The sequence below is a fragment of the Mycteria americana genome, chromosome Z, assembly GCF_035582795.1.
Source record: "Mycteria americana isolate JAX WOST 10 ecotype Jacksonville Zoo and Gardens chromosome Z, USCA_MyAme_1.0, whole genome shotgun sequence".
Lineage (NCBI taxonomy): Eukaryota > Metazoa > Chordata > Aves > Ciconiiformes > Ciconiidae > Mycteria > Mycteria americana.
The window spans coordinates 18,589,592-18,610,131 of NC_134396.1; the positions used below are offsets into that span (position 1 = coordinate 18,589,592).

General features: G+C 38.1%; 1 protein-coding gene across 1 annotated transcript in view; it reads left to right on the forward strand.

Moving 5' to 3' along the window:
• The window catches only part of ARSB (arylsulfatase B), a 73,894-nt gene that overhangs the window by 27,039 nt on the left and 26,315 nt on the right, over window positions 1–20,540 (forward strand). Inside the window, exons 5-6 of the mRNA XM_075527250.1 lie at window positions 6,894–7,137; window positions 16,016–16,086. Coding sequence (XP_075383365.1) covers window positions 6,894–7,137; window positions 16,016–16,086 — 315 coding nt within the window. The remainder of the gene's footprint in view (window positions 1–6,893; window positions 7,138–16,015; window positions 16,087–20,540) is intronic.

Sequence of the window (20,540 nt, forward strand, 5' to 3'; positions counted from 1 at the left end):
CTGCTTAATAACAGCACCAAATACAGTCCTGGATGAATCTGTGGAGAAATTCCAGGAAGCCCTCTCTGAGGAGCTTGTGTAGAACAATTTGCCAGGCACGTTAATGGGACTGAGGGGTATAGCTCAATTGTGGTCATAAGAAGAAGGCAGCAACCTCAGTGGTCACAAGGGAGACAAAAAAAGGATGCTCTGTTTAAAAAAAAAGAAGTTACTTTGCTATAGTATGATTGAAACACAATCACTGTTGCTTTTGAAAAATATACAAAAAAATGCAAAGTTATTTTCTGTATTATTTACAATTTTTAATTTACCCACTTAAGTCCTACATAAGGGCTGGTGAAAAAGCAGCAAGGGAAATCTTTAAAGTGAAGTCCAGTTTCTGGCCTATTTGCAGAGAAAATAGCACCTCTATTCTAGAGCATTAATGTGAGGCAACATCATGAGCAGAAGCTGCTAAGACAGCATGTGCAGGTAGTAGAAGTCGCAGAAAGGAAGTCGCTTGAGCCAGTTGTCCACCTGGTGAAGAAAGTTAGCACGTTGAGCATGTTGGTCATACTGTACTTAAGTGTTCTCTGGAAACTCTTCTTATAGTGTTTTTCCCACCATCCAAAAATAAAACACAAAGGTCTCTTTACAGCTTTTAAAATAAGTTTTTCATTCCACTACATAGGCAATAATGATTTTTGTGTGTACAACTGGGGGAGATTAAGTTCACTTTCTTAGAAAACTGGCCTTATACAGTATTACAAGACTTGTTTCTATTTAATTACTTCTCCCAGCAATAACTTTTGAGCCCGTTAATCAATTTAAACTGAATTTGTCAGAGGCATGAGCTCTGATGCATGAAGTTTTGACAAATCTATTAATGCTATTAATATGCCCCTGCGTTCAGTAACCGCTGTGGACTTGTCTTAGCAAGCAATGTGCACAGGCGAGAGATATTTATGGTCCTGGGAAGGACATTTGTCAGGGTTCATTCTTAAGTCAACACTTTTGCCTTTTTTGGTTTTCTATTGTCTAATGAGGTATAAATCCCCAAGGAAGCTTTTCCCATAGTTGTGAGTATCTATTGCCGATGTGGGTTATCTTCATAGTATGAAGCAGACTGTTGCTTCAGTTCCAGGATAAGTCAATAAAAAAGTGAGTCTATCTGAAGAGTTGAATCCATACATGCTTCATTAGTCATTGCTCTCAGAATTGTTTTATTGCTGTTTTTTACTGTCCAATTGCTCTTCAAAGAGATTTTAGTCATTAAACTGTTTACTGGTTACATACATCCCACATCACTGCATATATGTACTGCCGTAGTCAAAATGTTTGGCAGCTGCAACTCTTCAGAGAAGTGTTTGGGAGAAACAGAAGGGCCTCTCTGTTTAGTTTTGTTTATTGATTCCTTTAAGAACTGCTGCAAAATATCTTTGACAGTTTACAAATTACAGATTTAACAAATTAAACTCTTTCTCATGTATGTGACAATGAATATTAATTACAAAAGCAGATGTTTGTGAGAAGAAAACATTGGCCTTCATTTTTAAAGGCATATTCAAGATGCACAAGCTTTACTTTGCTTTTATTTTGCTTCTGTTGAAAGGTTTTTATTAAATTAAATTCCTCTTCATTACCTTTACCAAAAAACCCACAGTAGTTTGAAAGATGGTCAACTTCTGTTGTACAAAGATTTTTTGAAAATAGATTATATTCTCTGGTTTTCTGTGTGGGAAATGTGTCCTATTTTCATCCAAAATCTTTTGGCAGGGAGGTACTCGGATTTTTGTTGTTTCAAATCACTCCATTAAAGTAATGTGAACAGCATTATATGGACTTTAAGATGAGTGTGAAAGTGATATGTAAATAGGTGTATGAGAGTGAAAGAATGTAGAAATAGTCCTATAAGACATTATTTTTTTCTTGAAGGCATATTTGGGTAGTTGCTAGACTTAGAAGAAAAATATTTGATTTTTTTGCAGCTATTTTAATCAAAACAGAAGACAGACGTTCTCCCTTCAAAATTTTATTTTTGCTATAGCAATGCATGGTATTTATTGAGGATCAGCTTTGCCAGTGCTTTAAAAAGTATTCAAGGGGTTAGGGTACTGTGCATGACTATTTTGAAGACAGAAGTTATTTCATCTGGAGAGCTTCATATCAATCTATTTTATCAGGATGCATGTCCCACAGATACATTCATATGGAGAAACTAACATAAAATGTGGTGGTATTTTGGGTTTGGAAGCACTGCCTTGGTTTTTTGGGGGGGAGGGAGGCGGTTAGACCTACTAATTTTGTTAGTATCAGTTCCAAAGAAATTATTCAGTGTGGCAAATTTTTTTTAAGGTACGTTCAGATCCTATCAGATTCCTACTCCTTGGATACTGAAGGACGACACAAAATTAAAAGAGAATTATGCTACTCACACGAGTCACATAAATTGGCAGAGAATGATAATATTAGAGATGAACCTGGCTTTTGCACCTAGGGACTCTTTTGACCAATTCTTGACCCTCAGAAATATTTATTGCCCTTAAGAAACTGTTCTGTCTGTGACTACGTGGTTCCCTCAGATACAACCTTTGCAGGCTTCCTCCCCAATGCTTACAACTGTCAATGTGCTTCCTTTGCTTTTTAGGATTTTCACTTTCTCTTCCATAGCAGGAATGACACCTCTTCCCAAATCAGTGCAGCATATCATTGGTGTTTATGATACAATTACTACATTATACAGATTTCTCCATAGTCAACAAGGCTGCTGTTAATTCAAAGGTGCACAACTTCGATCGAAACGACATTTTAAGGTAGCCAGGATGCTTCTGTTTCTCTCCTTTATTCTGTCATTTTGCCATTTACCCTGCATATATCTTCTGTGCATTTTTTCTTTGGTGGTGGTAATGCCTGCTACAAACTCTGTTTTAGCCCATTCTTGCATCAGCAAGAATGTCTCTCCCCAGCATTCTCTTTCATTGTCACAAATTTCAGCTTGTAGAAGAAAATTTAGTCAGAATGGAAAAAAAGTGTCTTGGTACCCCCCCCTTAAAATAACACAGAATGATGGGAGTGATAAAAATACTGTGAGAAAACAAAGGTAGCTAAACACATATCAAAGCAAGCCAAACCAAGCAAACTACAAAGCTCTTTAAAAATGTATGATGCTTCCATTTAAGAAAACAAACAAAACTGAATAAATTAGCTAGGTAATGCTTATGCCAAGGACCATCATTTCTGTCTATAACCTTATTTTCTCCCCTTTCATCCTTTCTTTAGGGACAAGAGCTGGTTTGTTTTATGATTTTTCTAATGCACGTAATATGTTGTGGGTACTACTGAAGTCTAAATTATATAGATGTAATTACCAAAATGATTCTTACAGATAGGAAGAATATGCTCACTACATTTTCCAGACTATTTTACTATTATTTTTAATGAAAATCATATTTGATGTTTGTCTCCAGGAAAGAGATAATTGAAGTATCATGCCTGGGGGAGGCTTGTGTTTTCAGCTGAAGTAGCAAGGCTGAAGCTTTAATAATAAGAAATGTTATAAGTCAGGGCCTCTGGTTGTAGGTACCTTGATTCCAAAAGCTTTGCTCTGGAGACTGTCTGCTGAGATTAGATATTAGGATGAGTCATGGAGAGAAACAGTTGCAAAAATGGATGATAAATCATTCAGGAAATACTGTTTTGAAGTGGATTTATAATTGGATATGAAGCCAGTGTAGAACATGAAGCAACAATGATCCTATTTGTCTCTTACCTAGTGGATATTAAGTGTATGTTTTAAACTACCAGGAGTTTCCATATGGACTTTGGAGTTTGTTCCCATATTCAAGATACTTTTCTAAAATAGCATGAGGAGTTAGTAAGGAATAGCATGTTAGGGAGAACATGAGAATGGCTGTACTTCCACAGATGAACGATCCATCTAGCCAAGCATCCCCTCGCTAGAGCAATGCCTGATAACACGTGTGTAGGAAAAAGTATTGGGACTCATTGTTCCACTTTCAGTAAAAATTTTGTGAAAACTTTCAAAGCTTCAGCAGTTGGTGGCTGAAAAAGTTCCCAAGACAGAGGTAGTGTTTTTTCATGTAAGAAGTATCAACTGTTTTTTCATCTTTAAGTTCTCCAGTGGCTTTCTGAACCCATGCATGCTTTTAGCACCGATTGTGTACATCCACAGCTGTATCTTAGCACACGCACAGAGCACGTAGCCATTTTGTCTGCTGCTGTCTAGACATACCCTCATAGGTAAGACCGACTAGAACTCCAGTTACAGTCCTGTAGTGGCTGTTCATGCCTTCCTTTCTGCCACGTCTATACCTCATGCAATCAGTGGCTTCTTGTTTATTCCCTCTCCCCACCTTTGTTATTTAGTGGTTAGCTTAATATTTCATCAATACAGACTCCATTATGATCTTTCGTTATTACGTAGCTTGCTCCTCTTTAACAAATTGTTGATATTTGAAGTCCTAGATAATATTTCAGACTGTACAGAAGTAGTTATCTACAACTTTGAAAAATGGTATCACTTATGTATAAACTGCCAGTGACACATCAGCTCTGTTCTGCCTACCTAGAAAGGAAACAAACTTCAGTAATCAAACCAGAAACCAACCTTCTACCTTCTTCAACACTTTTTTGATAAGTCAGTCAAGAAATGAAGCACAAGGAGTCTCTTGAACGTGAATTCCTGAGGGAGAAGGAAACAGTAATGCTCTAGCAATGTGAAAATGAGAAGTCAAAATGAGTGGGACGAAGCTTGTATCTTATGTTGGTTTTTTTCATTTACATATCAGATAAGCTATCAGAACAAGAATTTTTTTCCCCCTTTTTTTAACTTAGTGTACTATGTCTGAATGCTGATATTACACATGAGTTTTGACAGGATATATGTTAGATAGACTGCTTGGGGAATTTATTGTATAATGTATTGTAGACTACTCAGGGAATTTATTGTATAATGACACAACGTGAATGTCTTCAACTCAACTACAGAACATAAAGAAAAAATAAGTATAATAAAGATTTGACTGTAACCCAGGAAATGCACACTTTTCTCTCTCTATTCTTCAAAAAGACAGTCTACTTCTATAATTTCCTTGCTACTTTGTGGCTGATATTCAGGACTAAAAAAAAAAAATCTCATGTGCTAGTATTAAACTGATACGAACAGTAAGTAGCTTGTGATACGAACTTTTTGTGATACGAAGATATTTAACATACTTAAGATTTGATCCCATTGTACGTCCAAACTGTGCTCTAATATAGTGTAGATAAGATACCTTTTATTCTAAGGCCACTAAAGGTTAAAAGCTTCTGAAAGCTCTGTCCCGTGAGCATCCCTGACAGGAATTCCTGTTTACACTGAGTAGAAGGAATTGTTGAAACTGTTTTTTTTTCTTCTGTAACCAGCAACTGCTTAAATTCTCAGATCTCAGTGCTCAGCATTGTTGTGTGAGAAATATTGGTAGCTAGTATTTGGTTGCCTGCATTTCATATTGAAGACAATAAAGCTCTTAATTTATTTATTTTTAACCGAAGAGTGCTGGACACATAAGCAGCCCTACTAGAAGCTAGTTGGGCCACAGAACACTTCACACTTTTCATGCTATTTTTTCCCAAGTGCTTCATTTAGCTTAGGCTTCCACCTTTTGAAGTCTTCACAGAGACATGCACTAGTTTATTCCTTAGGAGAACAGAAAGGGTTTTCTGTGAGCAGTAGAAAGATGTTCACAGTGGGGGTTTACATTGATCCCTAATTAATGAAACAGAAGAGAGATAATTTTGTTGTGTTGTGGTTACAGTAAAGTACCGTAAGGTGTTGGACATGTACTTATTGTTTCTTCCCTCATACTCCTGTTTTTTAATCAGAAAATACAATATAAACGTGTCAAATTACACTGAGTGGCAGTTCAACGACTACTATTTGAAATAATTTTAACCTCATTAAAATACAGAAAAATTATGTTTAAAAGAATTGCCATCAATGACTCTTCTGAGATCATTACGATAGATTTGAACAAGAACAACTGTACAGCTGTACTAAAAGTAACCTCAAAGAATCATTAATGCTGTTAACTTCAGGAATATGGATTTTATTCTAAGTGTGGAAGCTTGGTCAGAGAGTTAAAAAGAGCTATGTTAGAGTTAAAAGAGCTAAAATGAGCTATCTCTAATTCATGTAGGTATTTCTGAGTTACTGTAGTCACAGGTCAACTTTTTCTATAACCATCTTATATGTTGTTCTCACCAAAACCAATAAATTCAGTGTGTTTCTGAATAGCTTCAACTGTTTTAACTAGTTTCAACTAATTCTGTTAGGGCTTTCTTCTTCTGCCTGAGAAACTGTCTGTTTTGTGTGACATTACAAATCAATATGGCTGCCTAAATATCTAGGAAAAAATGGTTCTAAACCAGGAGTACGGGTATTGTCCTGACACTGGAATAACTGTTTTCCATTTTAAGTATAGCTTACCGCTTTGGAAAACGGTGTATTCTGAGTACTAATGATGGCATTGATAGCAACTCTTCTTGGTGTCTGTAAAGTAGTTGGAACTAAATTTTTAAAGTATTTGAATCTGGAAGCTTTGGATGTCTAATGATATTTAGAATCAACGTCAGGTTGCTCTTTCTAAATCATTGGCTTGTAGTACGGTATAATTTTTGCCTAGCAATAACTTTTCATTGTAGTAATTTGTAAGACTCTGGCAAGAATTAACTTATGTTTATGACATGCTCTGAACATGGGACATATTGTATGAACACTTAACAGCGCTGTGCAAGTACGTGCATGACATGCCTATATTATGAAAATATTTTTTCAAATGGATGAATAAATGCTGTGGGGAGGATTGTTCTGTTTCTTTCTTACCAATAATTCCTTTCAATTACTTGTTTTCCAGATAATGGAGGACAGACTTTGGCAGGTGGGAATAACTGGCCACTGAGAGGAAGAAAATGGACTCTCTGGGAAGGAGGAGTGAGAGGAGTAGGCTTTGTTGCAAGTCCTTTACTGAAACAAAAAGGTGTAGAAAGTCATGAACTCATCCATATCTCCGACTGGCTGCCAACGCTGGTGCACCTTGCTGGAGGACATACCAATGGCACTAAGCCTTTGGATGGCTTTGATGTTTGGAAAGCTATCAGGTAACTCACATGTCAAATCACTGAGTCAGCATGCTGGTATGAGAAGAATTTAACCAGCCCAGAGAACAGAGCTGGAACTGGGGGGCGGGTAATATTACGTGTTCCTTTCCCTAAATAAAGGGAAGGTTTAAGTGCAGATAACTTTGCTATCCATGAAAGAGTAATCGAGGTTGCAAATTAATCCTGGTCACAGATGCCAAATCTCCATACAGCTTTAACTTGGTATGTTGAATTTATCAGTGTGGACGCAGCAATGCACAAACATGGAATACTTTTTCAAGAACGCTCTGTGATCCAGAAGTAGGTTAACTGATTTTGCACAGCGTGGAGTACAAGTTAGTAAATTTCATGGACCCAGCCCTGCTCTCTGCAGAGCCCAGTTGGATGTCTCTGCAGTATGTGTCTGGACTTGAACATGTGGGAAATCTATGCAGACATTAAACTCACTGAGCATGGATTCCACTTTGATGGTTTGTTAGCTCGGTACAGGACCTGTCAGGCTGGCTCCAAGGCTGACCTATTCCATTTGAATAGGTCCGTATCATGCTGTCCAGTGTCTCAGAAAGCCTGTGAGGTTGAGTACAAAAGTAGACATGGCTTGGTTCCTGAGAGGTCATGATGTTGTGCCTGGTTTAAGCAAGCTGGAGCATTCAGGAGCGCAGTGCAGACATGCTTAGATGACTGGAAAAAAGAAGCAGCTTAGCTCCAGTTGGGTTGGCACTGAGACCAAGCTAATGACTTTTACTGGGCTCTCTCTGATTTTGTGCACCTCTCATGCTGTCTGGATTAACTGGGATATCCCAAACCCTATTAGTTCAGATAATGGAGAGTCTTCTGTGCATTAAAAGAAAAATTAGTTAAATCCCATACATTTTTCATCTGGAAAAGAATAATAAAAATAGTATCACAAATGCTGGATACTGGGGGCTCTGGGCACATCTGAATATGTGCTTATTACTGGTGCATTGGGCTCAGCAGTGTAAGTAGAATAGAATGTAAAAGAATAAATGAAATAGGCATTAACTGGTAAGGTGATTTTTTCACTGGAACAAGCTACCAAAAGAAACTTTGGTGTTGCCCCTTTGTGATATCTTCAATCAAGACTTATATTCAGTCAGTCCTTCATCTTTCAAAGCTTTTTTATTCTAATGTTCTTTTATTCTACTGAAATGGATTACAAAGTCCTTAAAACCCGAGTTTCTGCAGAATTTTAAACTTCTGTGACCAACCCTTAGTTTTGCAAAAATTGCGTGGTGACATTGGTTTAAATTCCTCTTGTTGTCTCACAAACGGAGTTTGTTACCCGGTGTGCAACACCCAATATGCACACAGAGCTGAGATATCAGTTTATTTCAAGTTTTGCGCAAGACAGGGTGCTAGGTGGTAACTCCACAAAGCTAGCACACCGCTCGTTCATACATGTGCAGTATTTATACAGGTAGTTATACATATGTATAAGTAATTATGCAAAGCAGTTTTCTATTTGTCTACATTTTCTCATCTCATTCTTAAAGCTACAGTACTACTTTAATATTCTACGCATGCCCAAAGGTGAGGGGTCTCTGCTTGGGCTGGGGTCTCCAGCTCAAGGGGTGTGATTTTTAGTATTATAATGAGGATAGTTTGCATGGGGGTACTTCTTATCACACTTCTACTAGTAGTTTCAGATTGTTCCCAAAACGTCTTAATTAGCTTACATATTTCTCCAGGATGTGTTTCACTCCCAAGGGCAGTAATTTTTGATTAGACATTCCACATCCCGGTCTGAATCCCCCTTATCAACTTTACGTAAGTCCCGGCCTTCCACCAGCTTTAGTATACTTCTTATATCTAAAAATTTAGATCGGACCCACCTTCCATGTATAACTGTATAACACTGAATCTGATTGACTACCCTTTGTTTCTCCCTCTTCTGTGCTGCATGTAATGTATTCGTTGATGGGGTTAAATCCTATTGTCTATGTTCTTAGGAGTTATATTTATTTTAGTTGGTCTTTGAATATAGTTTTAATTTGCATAAGAGTCATTTAGGATGGGAAGTTTAGTACTGCTAAAGCAAAATAAAAGGACCAGCAATTCTATTTCCTACATGCTGTTCATCTGAGAGTTAGTGTTTTGTTTCTTTTGATAGTCTTTGTTCTGTTTTTATAGCAGTCAGACAATATTATATTATGTGTGCTATAACTGTTTGTCCCCTTCTCAGGGTTCCCACCCCAGCTTGCAGGAGACATGTAGCTATTTTCTGCAATTTTCTACAGTAAATGTATTACAATGAACACTGATTTTTGTATGTCTTAGCATGCCAGACTGTGAATTACAGGAGTTAGCTCCTAAACAAGTGTGAGCAGAGAATGTTTGGGTTAGGGATTGAGATGAGAAACTGAGAGCTAGAGCAGGCAGAGTTGAACCCATCTACCTGTCCCTGGTTACCCCTATATAGACCTTGAAGTAAAAAAAAAAAAAACAAACAAAAAAACCCCAAACCCAACCCCCCCAAAAAAACCCATGTCTTGAGTTCAGAATTGTTTTGTTTGTACTTTTAGTAGGATTACCTGTTTTGAAACTGCTAAGCTTGACTGCTTTCTTAGTGCTGCCTGTTTCTGAGGAGCTATAGGGTAGTTTTCTGTACTAGCTGGAGTTTGCAGAGATCTCATGGCCTTGTGCCCAGGTGTACTGTATGGCTCTCTTCCACGTGGAAGAAGATAAGGATGTGTATAATTGAGGCCAGGGACCATTAACTGCCAGGAAGGAATGGAGACTCCTGTCCAGCCAGAGACAGTAAAATGTTTTACATGCTGATGTTGCTGTGGGAAAACTTAGCATCAGCAAGATCCTGGGGTACTCCTAAACCATAGACTTTTCTTCCAGCTACCAGCAGAATTCCTGCCCAATTCAGGTTCAGTTTCAACCAGGTATTCTTTGTCATGGACTGAACTTCTCAGATCAGGTTACTTCAGCAGGAAAATTAGATGTGAGGAAGGATAGGTACAGCTATGCATCCCCTGCACGCTCCTGGCACTTGAATCTTATCCTTCGTGAAGGAACTGAATGCAATGTTTACGTGGTACTGCTAGGGAATAGGTGACCTCCAGTATTTTCAGTAGTGCCAACTGGAGGGCCTCTGTCCAGAGGGGAAAAAAAGTCAGTTTTTGTGAACTGTTAGGCTGCTCTTTGGCTGACCTTGCAGCCAAAATGTCAAATTTCACAGGATTTTCCCATGTAATCAGGAGAAATGAGTGTATTAAATTTCATGATCATAACTCAAAAGGTCACTTGAATATCAGATAGCAAACGATGAAGGCACAGTGTGCTTTTGATGACATCTGATGGAAAGTTCAAATATGTTGCTTATAATGAGTGAAATTAAATCTTGCTAAGATTCTACCTCATTTGAAAAAAGTAAATTAATAGCCTATCACTGTGTTATATCTGTATTTTCTTCAGCCCAGTTTAATACAAGTAGCTGCATATGCTTCTTGTGGGTTTGGGGTTTTTTTTTTGGTGGACTTAGCCTAAGCCTACTGTTTCATATGTGTGTAATCAGAGGGAAAAAGGTTATAAATTTGGAACCTTGATTTAGATACTCAAAAGAATATATGAGACAATGCAGATACTCTCAGAAGTCACAAAAATGTTGGATCCGTTCCAGTATCTGTCTGATCTCTGTCTAAAAATGGTCAGTTTTCAAAGGATGTGTTCTTAATATGATATTTATATAGTAAATAGAAAGAATATAATTCTGAAAATAACTACATATAAATATATGAAATTTTAATATAGATCATGTTATAAATAATATAGAAATTAGATATAAATTTTGAAATCCTAAATATAAATTCTGAAATCCTAGACCAAAATGAACTTCCTGTAATGATTTTAAGATGATTGGTAGTGCAAATTAGGAATTGCATTAACATGGCACTGACTAATACTAAGTTCTTGTAGTAAATAGAAGTGCTGAAAATGACACATGTATATCACTGTTCATTTCATGCCTCCTCTGCTTAATTTTGACTTGAAGAACCAGAATAAAGTTAATGGTTAGGAGCAAATGGCATGAAAAGATAACGCTCAGGAGCACGTTTCTTGAGGACAAAAATATCTTTACATTCTTTTTAGCTAGCTGTACTTTACGTCTCTTTCATACAATGCATGAAACTGAGGAAGTACCATGTTCTTGTTCTCATTGTTTGAATTTCTTTTCTTAGGCAAAAATTTGCGCGCTACTTAAAAGCTCTTTGACAGGGACTTTGAACTCAAAGCTTGTCTGCTCTTCCCAGATTGATCTGCTGACCTAGTAGTGTAGGAAATGGTGTTGCAACACTGCATCAATGAGAGACCTAATAGAAGAGGAATGTGATTGTATTTGAAATAGAAACTGAAATAAAGCAGGTTTTATGCACACTCTCACAGTCTGACACTCATTCACCAAAAGGTGTGTGTCTAAGAAGTCTGCCCAGCAGCCAGGCACCAGGGCAGGGGTTTTCAAGCCATCCATCTGGCAGCCAGGCAGCACGATGCTTGCGACCAGATGTTACAAGCTGGGATGGTGCAGAGGTCCGGGGACGGCAGCTATGAAGTCCTTCTAACATCTTCCATGCTCTTCTTAGGTTGGTGACCATGCACAGGTTCTGGTTATGCCTTTTTGTACCCTTTTGGTGCTGCTTCTCTGTCCTGTCCCACCTCTGTAAGTCACCAGGTGCCATCACTGTTTTGTCTCCCCATGTCCCTGGCCTGTGAAACTGGCCTAGATGTGTTGGGGTCTTGCTGACCTGCTAATCTGGTGTCGTTAACACAGACCATTATGAGAGCCCTTTCCCTGCTGTGTGTTCGTACTGTTGCCTCCACACGCAGATCTTCCCAGTCTTTCTCCGTTCATACCCATCTTGGCCTTTCTGCTACAGTTTTCTACAGTAAAAGATAGTTGGCCACCAAAAAAACTTTTCCATCCAAAATTTTGTTGCGTGTATCTTTAGACCAGTAGTTCCTAAACTTCATTTTTCTCCAAGTACCTTTGGAATTAGATTTAACTTTCCCTTTAATGTTCCCAACTTCTTTTTGAAAATAGCTTAGGACAGTATCACTGTACCAACCCATTTTTAGATATCCATCAGACCATTCCAATCTCAGGTATAAATCTTCTACATAAATCATAGCAGATTTCACTTTTCTAATAGCTTAGATTACCATGGGTAACACTACAATATAACTGGAACCTCTAACACCATGTACATATTAGAAATTATATCTAAAAATACAGGATAATATCACTAATATGTTTTACAAACATAGTAACTGAGAATACCAAGAAAAATTAACGGAAAACAACACTAAAATGCAACTAGTCAAGGAATCTAAACTGTACTGTTTATTTCCAGGCAAGCATCTCAAAAGGCACTTGCATGTCTAAGAAACATCTGTTCTCCAGATGCTTGCTACTCTATTGAAATAGAGACATGAGGCAAAATAATTTTGCTTATGTGGAAATTTGCCCTGGCTGATACATGGTTTTGATATATTTTGGTTTTCAATACTGAATATCTAGTATGTCTGTGCTCAGAAAAAAGATTTTATTTTGCATTAGCAGGAAAATGGAAAACCAAATGGTAGAGCACATGAAGCAGTATGATAGGCACTGAGAGATTCAAGATAAAATGCAGTCAAAATACTAATATTTCTTCAAAGCTTGTTAGCAAGTGTAGGTTTTCAAGTTTTACTCACACATTTTACAGGGCAAGTTTCAGTTTTATATTTTTGTAATGTTGGAAATATCAGAATTGACTAGATGAAGTAAATGAAGCAAGATCAACTTGAATTCTTGTGTACCAAATGGTTACATTCATTTCATGAATTAAACATCTGTTTGAAAAAAATTTTTGTTGTTGTGGTATAAATTAATGCTGAAGAAAGAGCAATGTAATGTTTATTTCCAGCATATCTGAAATACAATTATTTTAGGAAAGCGTGTACAGATATGACCCAGAGAAATACAATATATGGCAAGGTCATAAAGGCTCAGATTTTGCTGAGTGACATTGAGGATGTTTTTGTGCAAGGTAAACATATTTACTCTGAAAAACCTTGGATTCCTTCCCAAGGACAGCTTCTGCCTGTTTAACAACAACAACAAAAGTGAAAGATCGCATGTAGATGTTTGTTCACATTCACTAAGGAGTAATAGATCTTTCTGTATGTTTTAAAAATTTGCAAAGCAGAAGACAGAGCAATGTTCTCAGCATAAACTAGCTGATTCACATACCAACTCTGAAGTTAGTCCGTGTGCTTTCATCAAGATGTTCTTACTTTGAGGACTTATTTGGAAAACAATACCTTTTAACTGCTTAATTAAATAGTCAGTTAGACTTGGTAGAATAATAACCACACAAAAGAAAAAGTTCCTTATTTTTAGGGAGAGGAGCAATATATTAGAATATTGGAGTCTAAAACTAAATATTCTAAAATTAGAGCATTGTAAGATGGTTACACTGGAAGCTACTAAAATACAAAGGCAGGATTCCCTAGAGAATCTTACCGCTTTCTTATTCTACCTCTGTTGGCTAGACTATATTCCTGATGCAAAATTTCCTTGGCACATCTGCCAAGGTGAATCTGTTGTTGAGGCTGTTGTTTGAGGGGACTAAGGTCAGCATGGAGCTCCATAAATGGGAAGGAGAACAGAGTTTAGGCACAGGGAAAGGGAGCTCTGCTACAAGTGTAAATTCTCTACTTGTTGTCTCCAGGACATTGCCTCTGTCTTCCTGATGTCCTTTTCTGTCAGCCAGCCGCTTTCTTCAATGTACAATGCCATCTTCTTTCCTCTGGTTATTGTTTTGTAAATAACATATGCTGGTTATAAACCTCCATTTTGTGTGCAACAGAATTACCAGAATAACACCCAAACTGAACAAGCAGTTCGGTACCAGCTGATAGTGCTACAGAGCTTAATACAGTAATACCACAAGCTTCAGGGAGTATATCTCATTACTATATATAAATCACATTTCCAAGTTACTAATACCAATATCCTATCCCAGAAAAAAATGGATTCAATAAAAATGACAACTGCGGCATGAAAAACTTAAAAAGAGTGCAGGTGTAATCTTTATGTTTTGTGTTCTGCCTGCTGTGCAGTAACATTTGTAGCCATATTTAGTGTACAGTATCCACCCTCCGGATTAAAAACCATAAAGGAAATTAATGATACGATAGTAATACTAGTCTGCTCGAACAGCGTGAACATCCTCGGTTCTGACTTTCTACCTAACATGGTACTGTATGAATATTGTATGTATAAACAGGAGAAGCACATAGGAGTAAGTTACTTCTTTCTTCTGTATTTGATCCTGGTGGAAGATACTACATTAATTAGCATAATTCTGGTGTTTGCTTTCTTTTAAAAGGATGCTGAAAAATGTAGGTACACTCAGAAACTGCAAAAGAAGAATATCTCCCCAAGCAGTTACTGCAGAGTCATTCACATGCTATAAGGTTGCATCCTAGTTTAACTTGTGCTAACTGGTTCATGTTACTGTTACCTATGAACAGATGGCGAACCACAGCTGTAGATGGAGCATCTAGAGACAGGAAGAGTCTATTAAATCTAAGATAAAGTTTGGTTAAATAAGGCCAGCCATTCCTTAATTAAGAGTGTGACTACTATAGATATCAGGGTGCAGGGGTGGGGGGAGTTAACCTTTCACACACGTTTTGGGAAAAACATTTTTGTGGCAGTTTTTAGACACTGAAGTACTAACACTGTAGGTTAATTATTGTACTTCCTCTGTATTAATTCCAAGGCTGTATTATCTGAATACATTTAATCTTTCATCCAATGCTCCTTGTTAATTTTGTACATATTCAAAACGTGTAGCATCCAGAAATGGTTTTAGAAATGGAATAGACCAACATTAATTTTAGATAGCTTTTATTGAAAATTTTAAGTTACAGGTAACTATTGTTTAATTACATATTTTATATATTAAAATAACAGCCATTTTTGAGATTTCCACTAAGTTTTATATTACCTGTTTTTTTTTATTCTTAATGTCAAGTGGTTCAGGGGCCCTAGTTGAATTTTTGAGTCTTACAATGAAGCTCTTGAACAAAAAGAAAACAATTCAAGTTATTTGGAAGTTTCTAAAAGGATGTGTTTAGGGTCACTGTCAATAATATAAAATATTGTTGTGTCGTGATGTAGCCAAGGTTCTTTCTAATTATGTCTTCCTACTCATGTTGCCCTTTATAAGGAGTTTTACTCAGTAAAACTTTTACTTTATTTGTTTTACTCAGTTTTTTAGGACTGGGATTTACTTAACTCAGAAAATTTCTGTGTAAGTTCGGAACCTCATTCCACACCATCCCTATGTAGTCAATGGCTAGAAAAAGAGGGATTTTTTTTTTTTTTCCCCACAAGAAGGTTCAGAGTATCTAAATAATCCTTGTGACCTCAATTACAAATCGAAGGTGGTTTTTTTGAGGGATAGCCAATGCCTCTAGTGTTTCATGAGGCACCCAGCCAAAACGCTTTCAGTACTCGTTCAGGTATGCAGAGAGCATAGCAAGTGCCATGCCAGCTTACGCTGCGAAATTTGATTTTTAAAGTTGATTATTGTAAAACCCTGCTTTGGCAGGGGCAATTCTGTACTCTGCAAACTTGTGAATAATCACAGTAAACACCAGTGAAGTCAAGGAAGACTGATAGGGGCAAAAGCTGTTGCTACTAGGCTGGGAAAGAGCATTCAGATTAAAGGTGATAGCAATTAGTTTATGGTTATGAGCTCATTCTGTATTAGGATGACAAAAAGTCTTAAAATAAAACATGCAGAATCCTAATGAGCTGTAGAAGGAAATTAATATTTCTTTTTGAAATGTCTCCTAGTGAAGGAAGACCTTCCCCCAGAGTGGAACTGCTGCATAACATAGACCCCATGTTTGTGGATGACTTCCCATGTGAGTATGCTACTGATTGTTCAAGAGTTATTAAACATACAGTTTATCTTCTGAACACTCCTTGTTTTCCTTAAGTGAAGTATTTCCTGCTAGGTGAAACAAAATAGACTAGGATGCCTTCTGCTTTTAAGTAAATAGCTTTAAAATACAGAGACATCATCCCCCAGGTGCTGTAAGTACTTACTGAATCATGACCAACACACGCTTCCTATTTCAAAGAGCTCTGAAGCACTGCTGAGTAATGAATAAAATACTTTGGGACATGGAAATATCGAGGAGCAGCCATGTGCCTGAGGTGCACAGGGAGGCATACTGCCAAAAAACCCTACTAAATCCTGTCTTCAGTGCTCCAGGTTGGCAGGTAGCTCCCAATGAACTGCTCGCCCTAGCACGTCTTGATACTTCTATATAATATGACCTTGAAAATGGAAAACTTGAGTTTGTGAGAAGCTGAGAAGTTCCAAGCCTTGTGATTGCTTTTGTTCCATAATCACATGGGTTGGATCTTTAATGCCATAATCACATGAATTGGAGCTTAAGTTTGCCAATTCTATAGCTCTTTAAGCACTGTCTGGTTTAGAATTCAACATCATTAGTTTGCTAAGGACTACAAACTTTTCAAGCAGTGATTTTTTTCATGCAGAACATTGGAACAGGTCCTTTCCAGTGTTTTTATAGCATTTCTGTATTTCCTTAAGTAAAGAAGTAAATCCAGGCAGAGGAAAAGTAGTGCAGTGGGGACAGTGATCTGTTGCCTGCAAGACAGATACACGTTGTGCTGTAGTAACTGGATGGAAAGGGGTAAGGTGGCTTTCTGCAATGCACATCTGGTTCTGTGATGCTTTTCTGAGAAGGAGCAGCATTGTGCCTATCTAGTGCTGGCTGGACAGCACTGCCTGCAGATAATTCCTACATACTGATGAAGTTGAGGTGTATCTACTCCAATTTCCCTTCAAGGGATGCTCAGTGAGTTGTAGCATTCCCGTCCGATGTTATTCCCTGATGTGGTATTCTCAGGCATACTTCGGAGACCATCTTTTCCCTGGGGGAACTGCCATGATTGAGCTCAGCAGAGGTGTTTGAGTAGACAAATTCCTGGTGTAAATAGAAGGGGGATGAGCAGAGGAGGTGTTCAGGAGCCTAAGCTCAGGAAATACTTCCCTGTGTTGTTTCCATGACGCCGTACTCTGATGATACTTCACTGTTTGCTACATATAGCATGTCCTTACTTTTTGTGTGAGTTGCGTGAGATGTGGGCAGGGAGCAGGGCAGGTGGGCAGAAGCTGTAGAAAGTGGAACTTTTATTTGGATGAGATGTGACTTTTAAGCATCACGAACAGAGGAAGGGGTATGTGTGCCTGCAAATTTACTATGTTTTCATGTGCCTTTCAAAACTGGAGTCATTAAAAACAAAAACGTAACTCTTCACCCACATGTCCTTATGCACCATATAGGTTTCCCTGTCTCTTCTCGACAAAGGTCTATAATTTGGGGAAGTTACTTTGTGTCACCTGTTTTCCTTTCTCCCCTAATAGCACTTTTGGTCAGGAACAGGTAGAGTTGACCTCCAAATTAGTATACCTTACATTTTTCCTAGTTTTGATTTTATGATACCCTTCTTAAAGGATTTGAGAGTAGGTAATTGTATTTCTGATAGTTTTGACAAGATTTATCACTGTTATACCTGACAAAATAGACATTAAACTGTACTTTTCCAGATCACTGTTCTTTTAATTAACGTACTGTTTCTAATGCAACAGAGCACGTTAATTTATAGTCCACTGTTGGGGTCAAGAAATCCAGCTTTCTTTGTGCTTTGTATATTGTCATAAGGTGCTCAGTTTCTTCTAAGTTAACTGGAAGTTGGAATGGTTTTGTGCTATGCAGGATGAGTCATTGTATTATTTATGATTCTGTTTTTGACTCAGTTAGTGAAATTATGCTTTGTCCTATAAGGATGAAAATTTCTATTTAGCAATCTGAGTTATTAAGAGTAACTGTGTATGTATGTAACTCAGCTGATTTCTACTTAGTGTCTGTTTTTCATTTGTGCAAACTGAGCAGTAAGTTCAGAATTAAGATCCAGATAAATTATATTGGTGTCTCTATTATGGATAGACTAGGGAAACACAAAGCTTGGCATATATAAGTACTTTCATATTTTCAGCAATCATGGCTCTCTTCATGTTTAAAAAAAAAAAGCATCTTAAAATAAACTGCCCATACAATCTTCCTGTCACCAAGTTGATAAACTGTGTGTCACTCTGGAGTCTTGCTCTTTCTTTGACTGTTTATTGTTTCCTTGTCTTTACTGTTTTGAGATCAGAGTATTCTTTTGCCCACGGTGCTAAAATATGTGCGTGTGTCTTTTGCTGGGTTCTTTCTCACCTCCTGTGTAGTCTTTGGCCTTCTTTATGCCCCTCTTGTTGTTGTCCTAGTCCACTTAAAAAATCACACCACCTACATAATCTTGTGTCAGATGAAGTATTCATATATATTAATACTTTATTTTTTGTAGAAATGGAATTAGAAAGTAAAATAATGACTGGAAGATACAGATTAGCCAAATCTTTGGGTTTGCAGAGTAATGTGGAAGAGCAAAGAGGAAATTAAATCTCAAGATAGTGTTAAACACAACCAAAAAACTTTCAGGATGTTGTGGATAATCAGGCGAGTTCTGATCATAATATTATTAAGGAAGACACTGTACTGTTGTAGTTGTGCACACATAGGGCATTAAGTTATTGTTGTGCTTGCACTCGGTGCAGGTTCAGTGCTCCTGAACTCTTGAGTGCTCTTGCATATAATGTATACATTCTTTCAGCATAATATTTTTATTTAATGATGCATTTATCTTCATCTCTGTCTGAATAAACTGACACTATACATTTTTAGTTGCGTGAATGATGGGATGTTTCGTGTAATTTCGTGTAATTTTTTTGACTGAAAAAGGAAAACTGAGCTTTGTTCTGTTCAGATTTTTTATACCAAAATAAGCATTCCTTTGGGGAAGAATTTGTGCAAACGATGTAATTAATTTAGTGTCAGCTCAACTGTTACAACCAAGTATTCAACAGGATGTTAAAGGCAGGACATGCTATCTTGATTACAGAGCAAAATACATCTTTGCTGCTGTAGTCTATTAGAACTGACCTTGACTTGTGTTTACCACTCGTGGGGTAACGTCATACAACTTTTCAAGTTCCCAGACTGAGCACTGGTTTCTAACCGCTGGGCATCAGCCAGGGTTACTCCAGCAGATCTGATTAATCTACTGATCAGCATCTACTTACCTCTTTTCAGGAGCTCATGTCCAGTGGTAAATACTATAGCCCTACAGTAGTCTTGTATCAAAGTACTGTACTTCTCTCCTATTGTTAATACTAGACAGAATAAGAGCAAAACCACTGTAAACTAGTTTGTCTGCAATTCCATTTTACAAAAAAATGCTGACAGGTCTTATTTCACTGACTCTTTCAAGTAATGGTCTTCTCTCTCAGAGGGCAGACTTTCTTCATTCAAGTATAAACCTTTGCAGTGGTCTGAAACACACTGCAGTGTTTTAGAGTATGGTTCCTCATTTGTCATCTTCAGTGCTAATAAAGGGGTTCCTGTCCCTGACCGCAGACTTTGCCCACAGGTTCTTTCTGACCTGTGGCAGCCCAGTGGAGTGGTCAGGGTTAAAAACAATCTTTCCTTTCAATGAACTGACCTGGTTTGCAATGCAGATCTACAACAGTTGTGGTGGTGTAAGGGTAAAAGGGCAGTGTAAGGTGTAAAAGGGGAGGAGGCGGTGGAGTGGAAAAACTAGGGTGGGATCTCCAAAAGCTAGGATGAGGAGGGGAGTGGGTTGGGGTGTCTGTAGCAAGGCCAGTCTGGTGGTGAGCTATTGCAAAGATGGCCAGCCTGTCCTCTTCCCCATCCTTTCCTCCTTCCCTGGAGTTGGATCTGGAAATCACATGATGACAAGATGAGTATTCTGCCAGATCACCCTTAAGACTATCTTGGGTGGCGGGAGGAAAGAGGAGGAAAGGTTGCTACCACATCAGCCAGCTGAATCAACTTGCCATGTAGCTGTATGGCTGGGAGCCCCAGGGGAGAGTGTGGTTGGTGGCAGATGGAGGGACTGGCCACAGGAACGGCAGCTAGATCAGCTCAGGCCACCGGGGAGCCTCAGCCACAGGCAGTAGTTTCGTGCAGTTTAAGCTAGTGTAGGTCGCTGCTGCTACCAGAGAGGACACCCTGCCTCCCACAGCGCCTCACCACCGCTCCCCTCTCTCACAGGTCACCAAAGCCACTCACAGAGCCAGGCTATGAACCAGGTCAGGTATTGGTTCAGATTTTAATAACCTTTTTTTTTTCCTTCGGATGTTTCTTGGAAATATAGCCAAGCGCTCATTTTGGCACAAAGGATGGGACTAGAAGGAATTTTGGGGGACAGGTGAGACTGATTC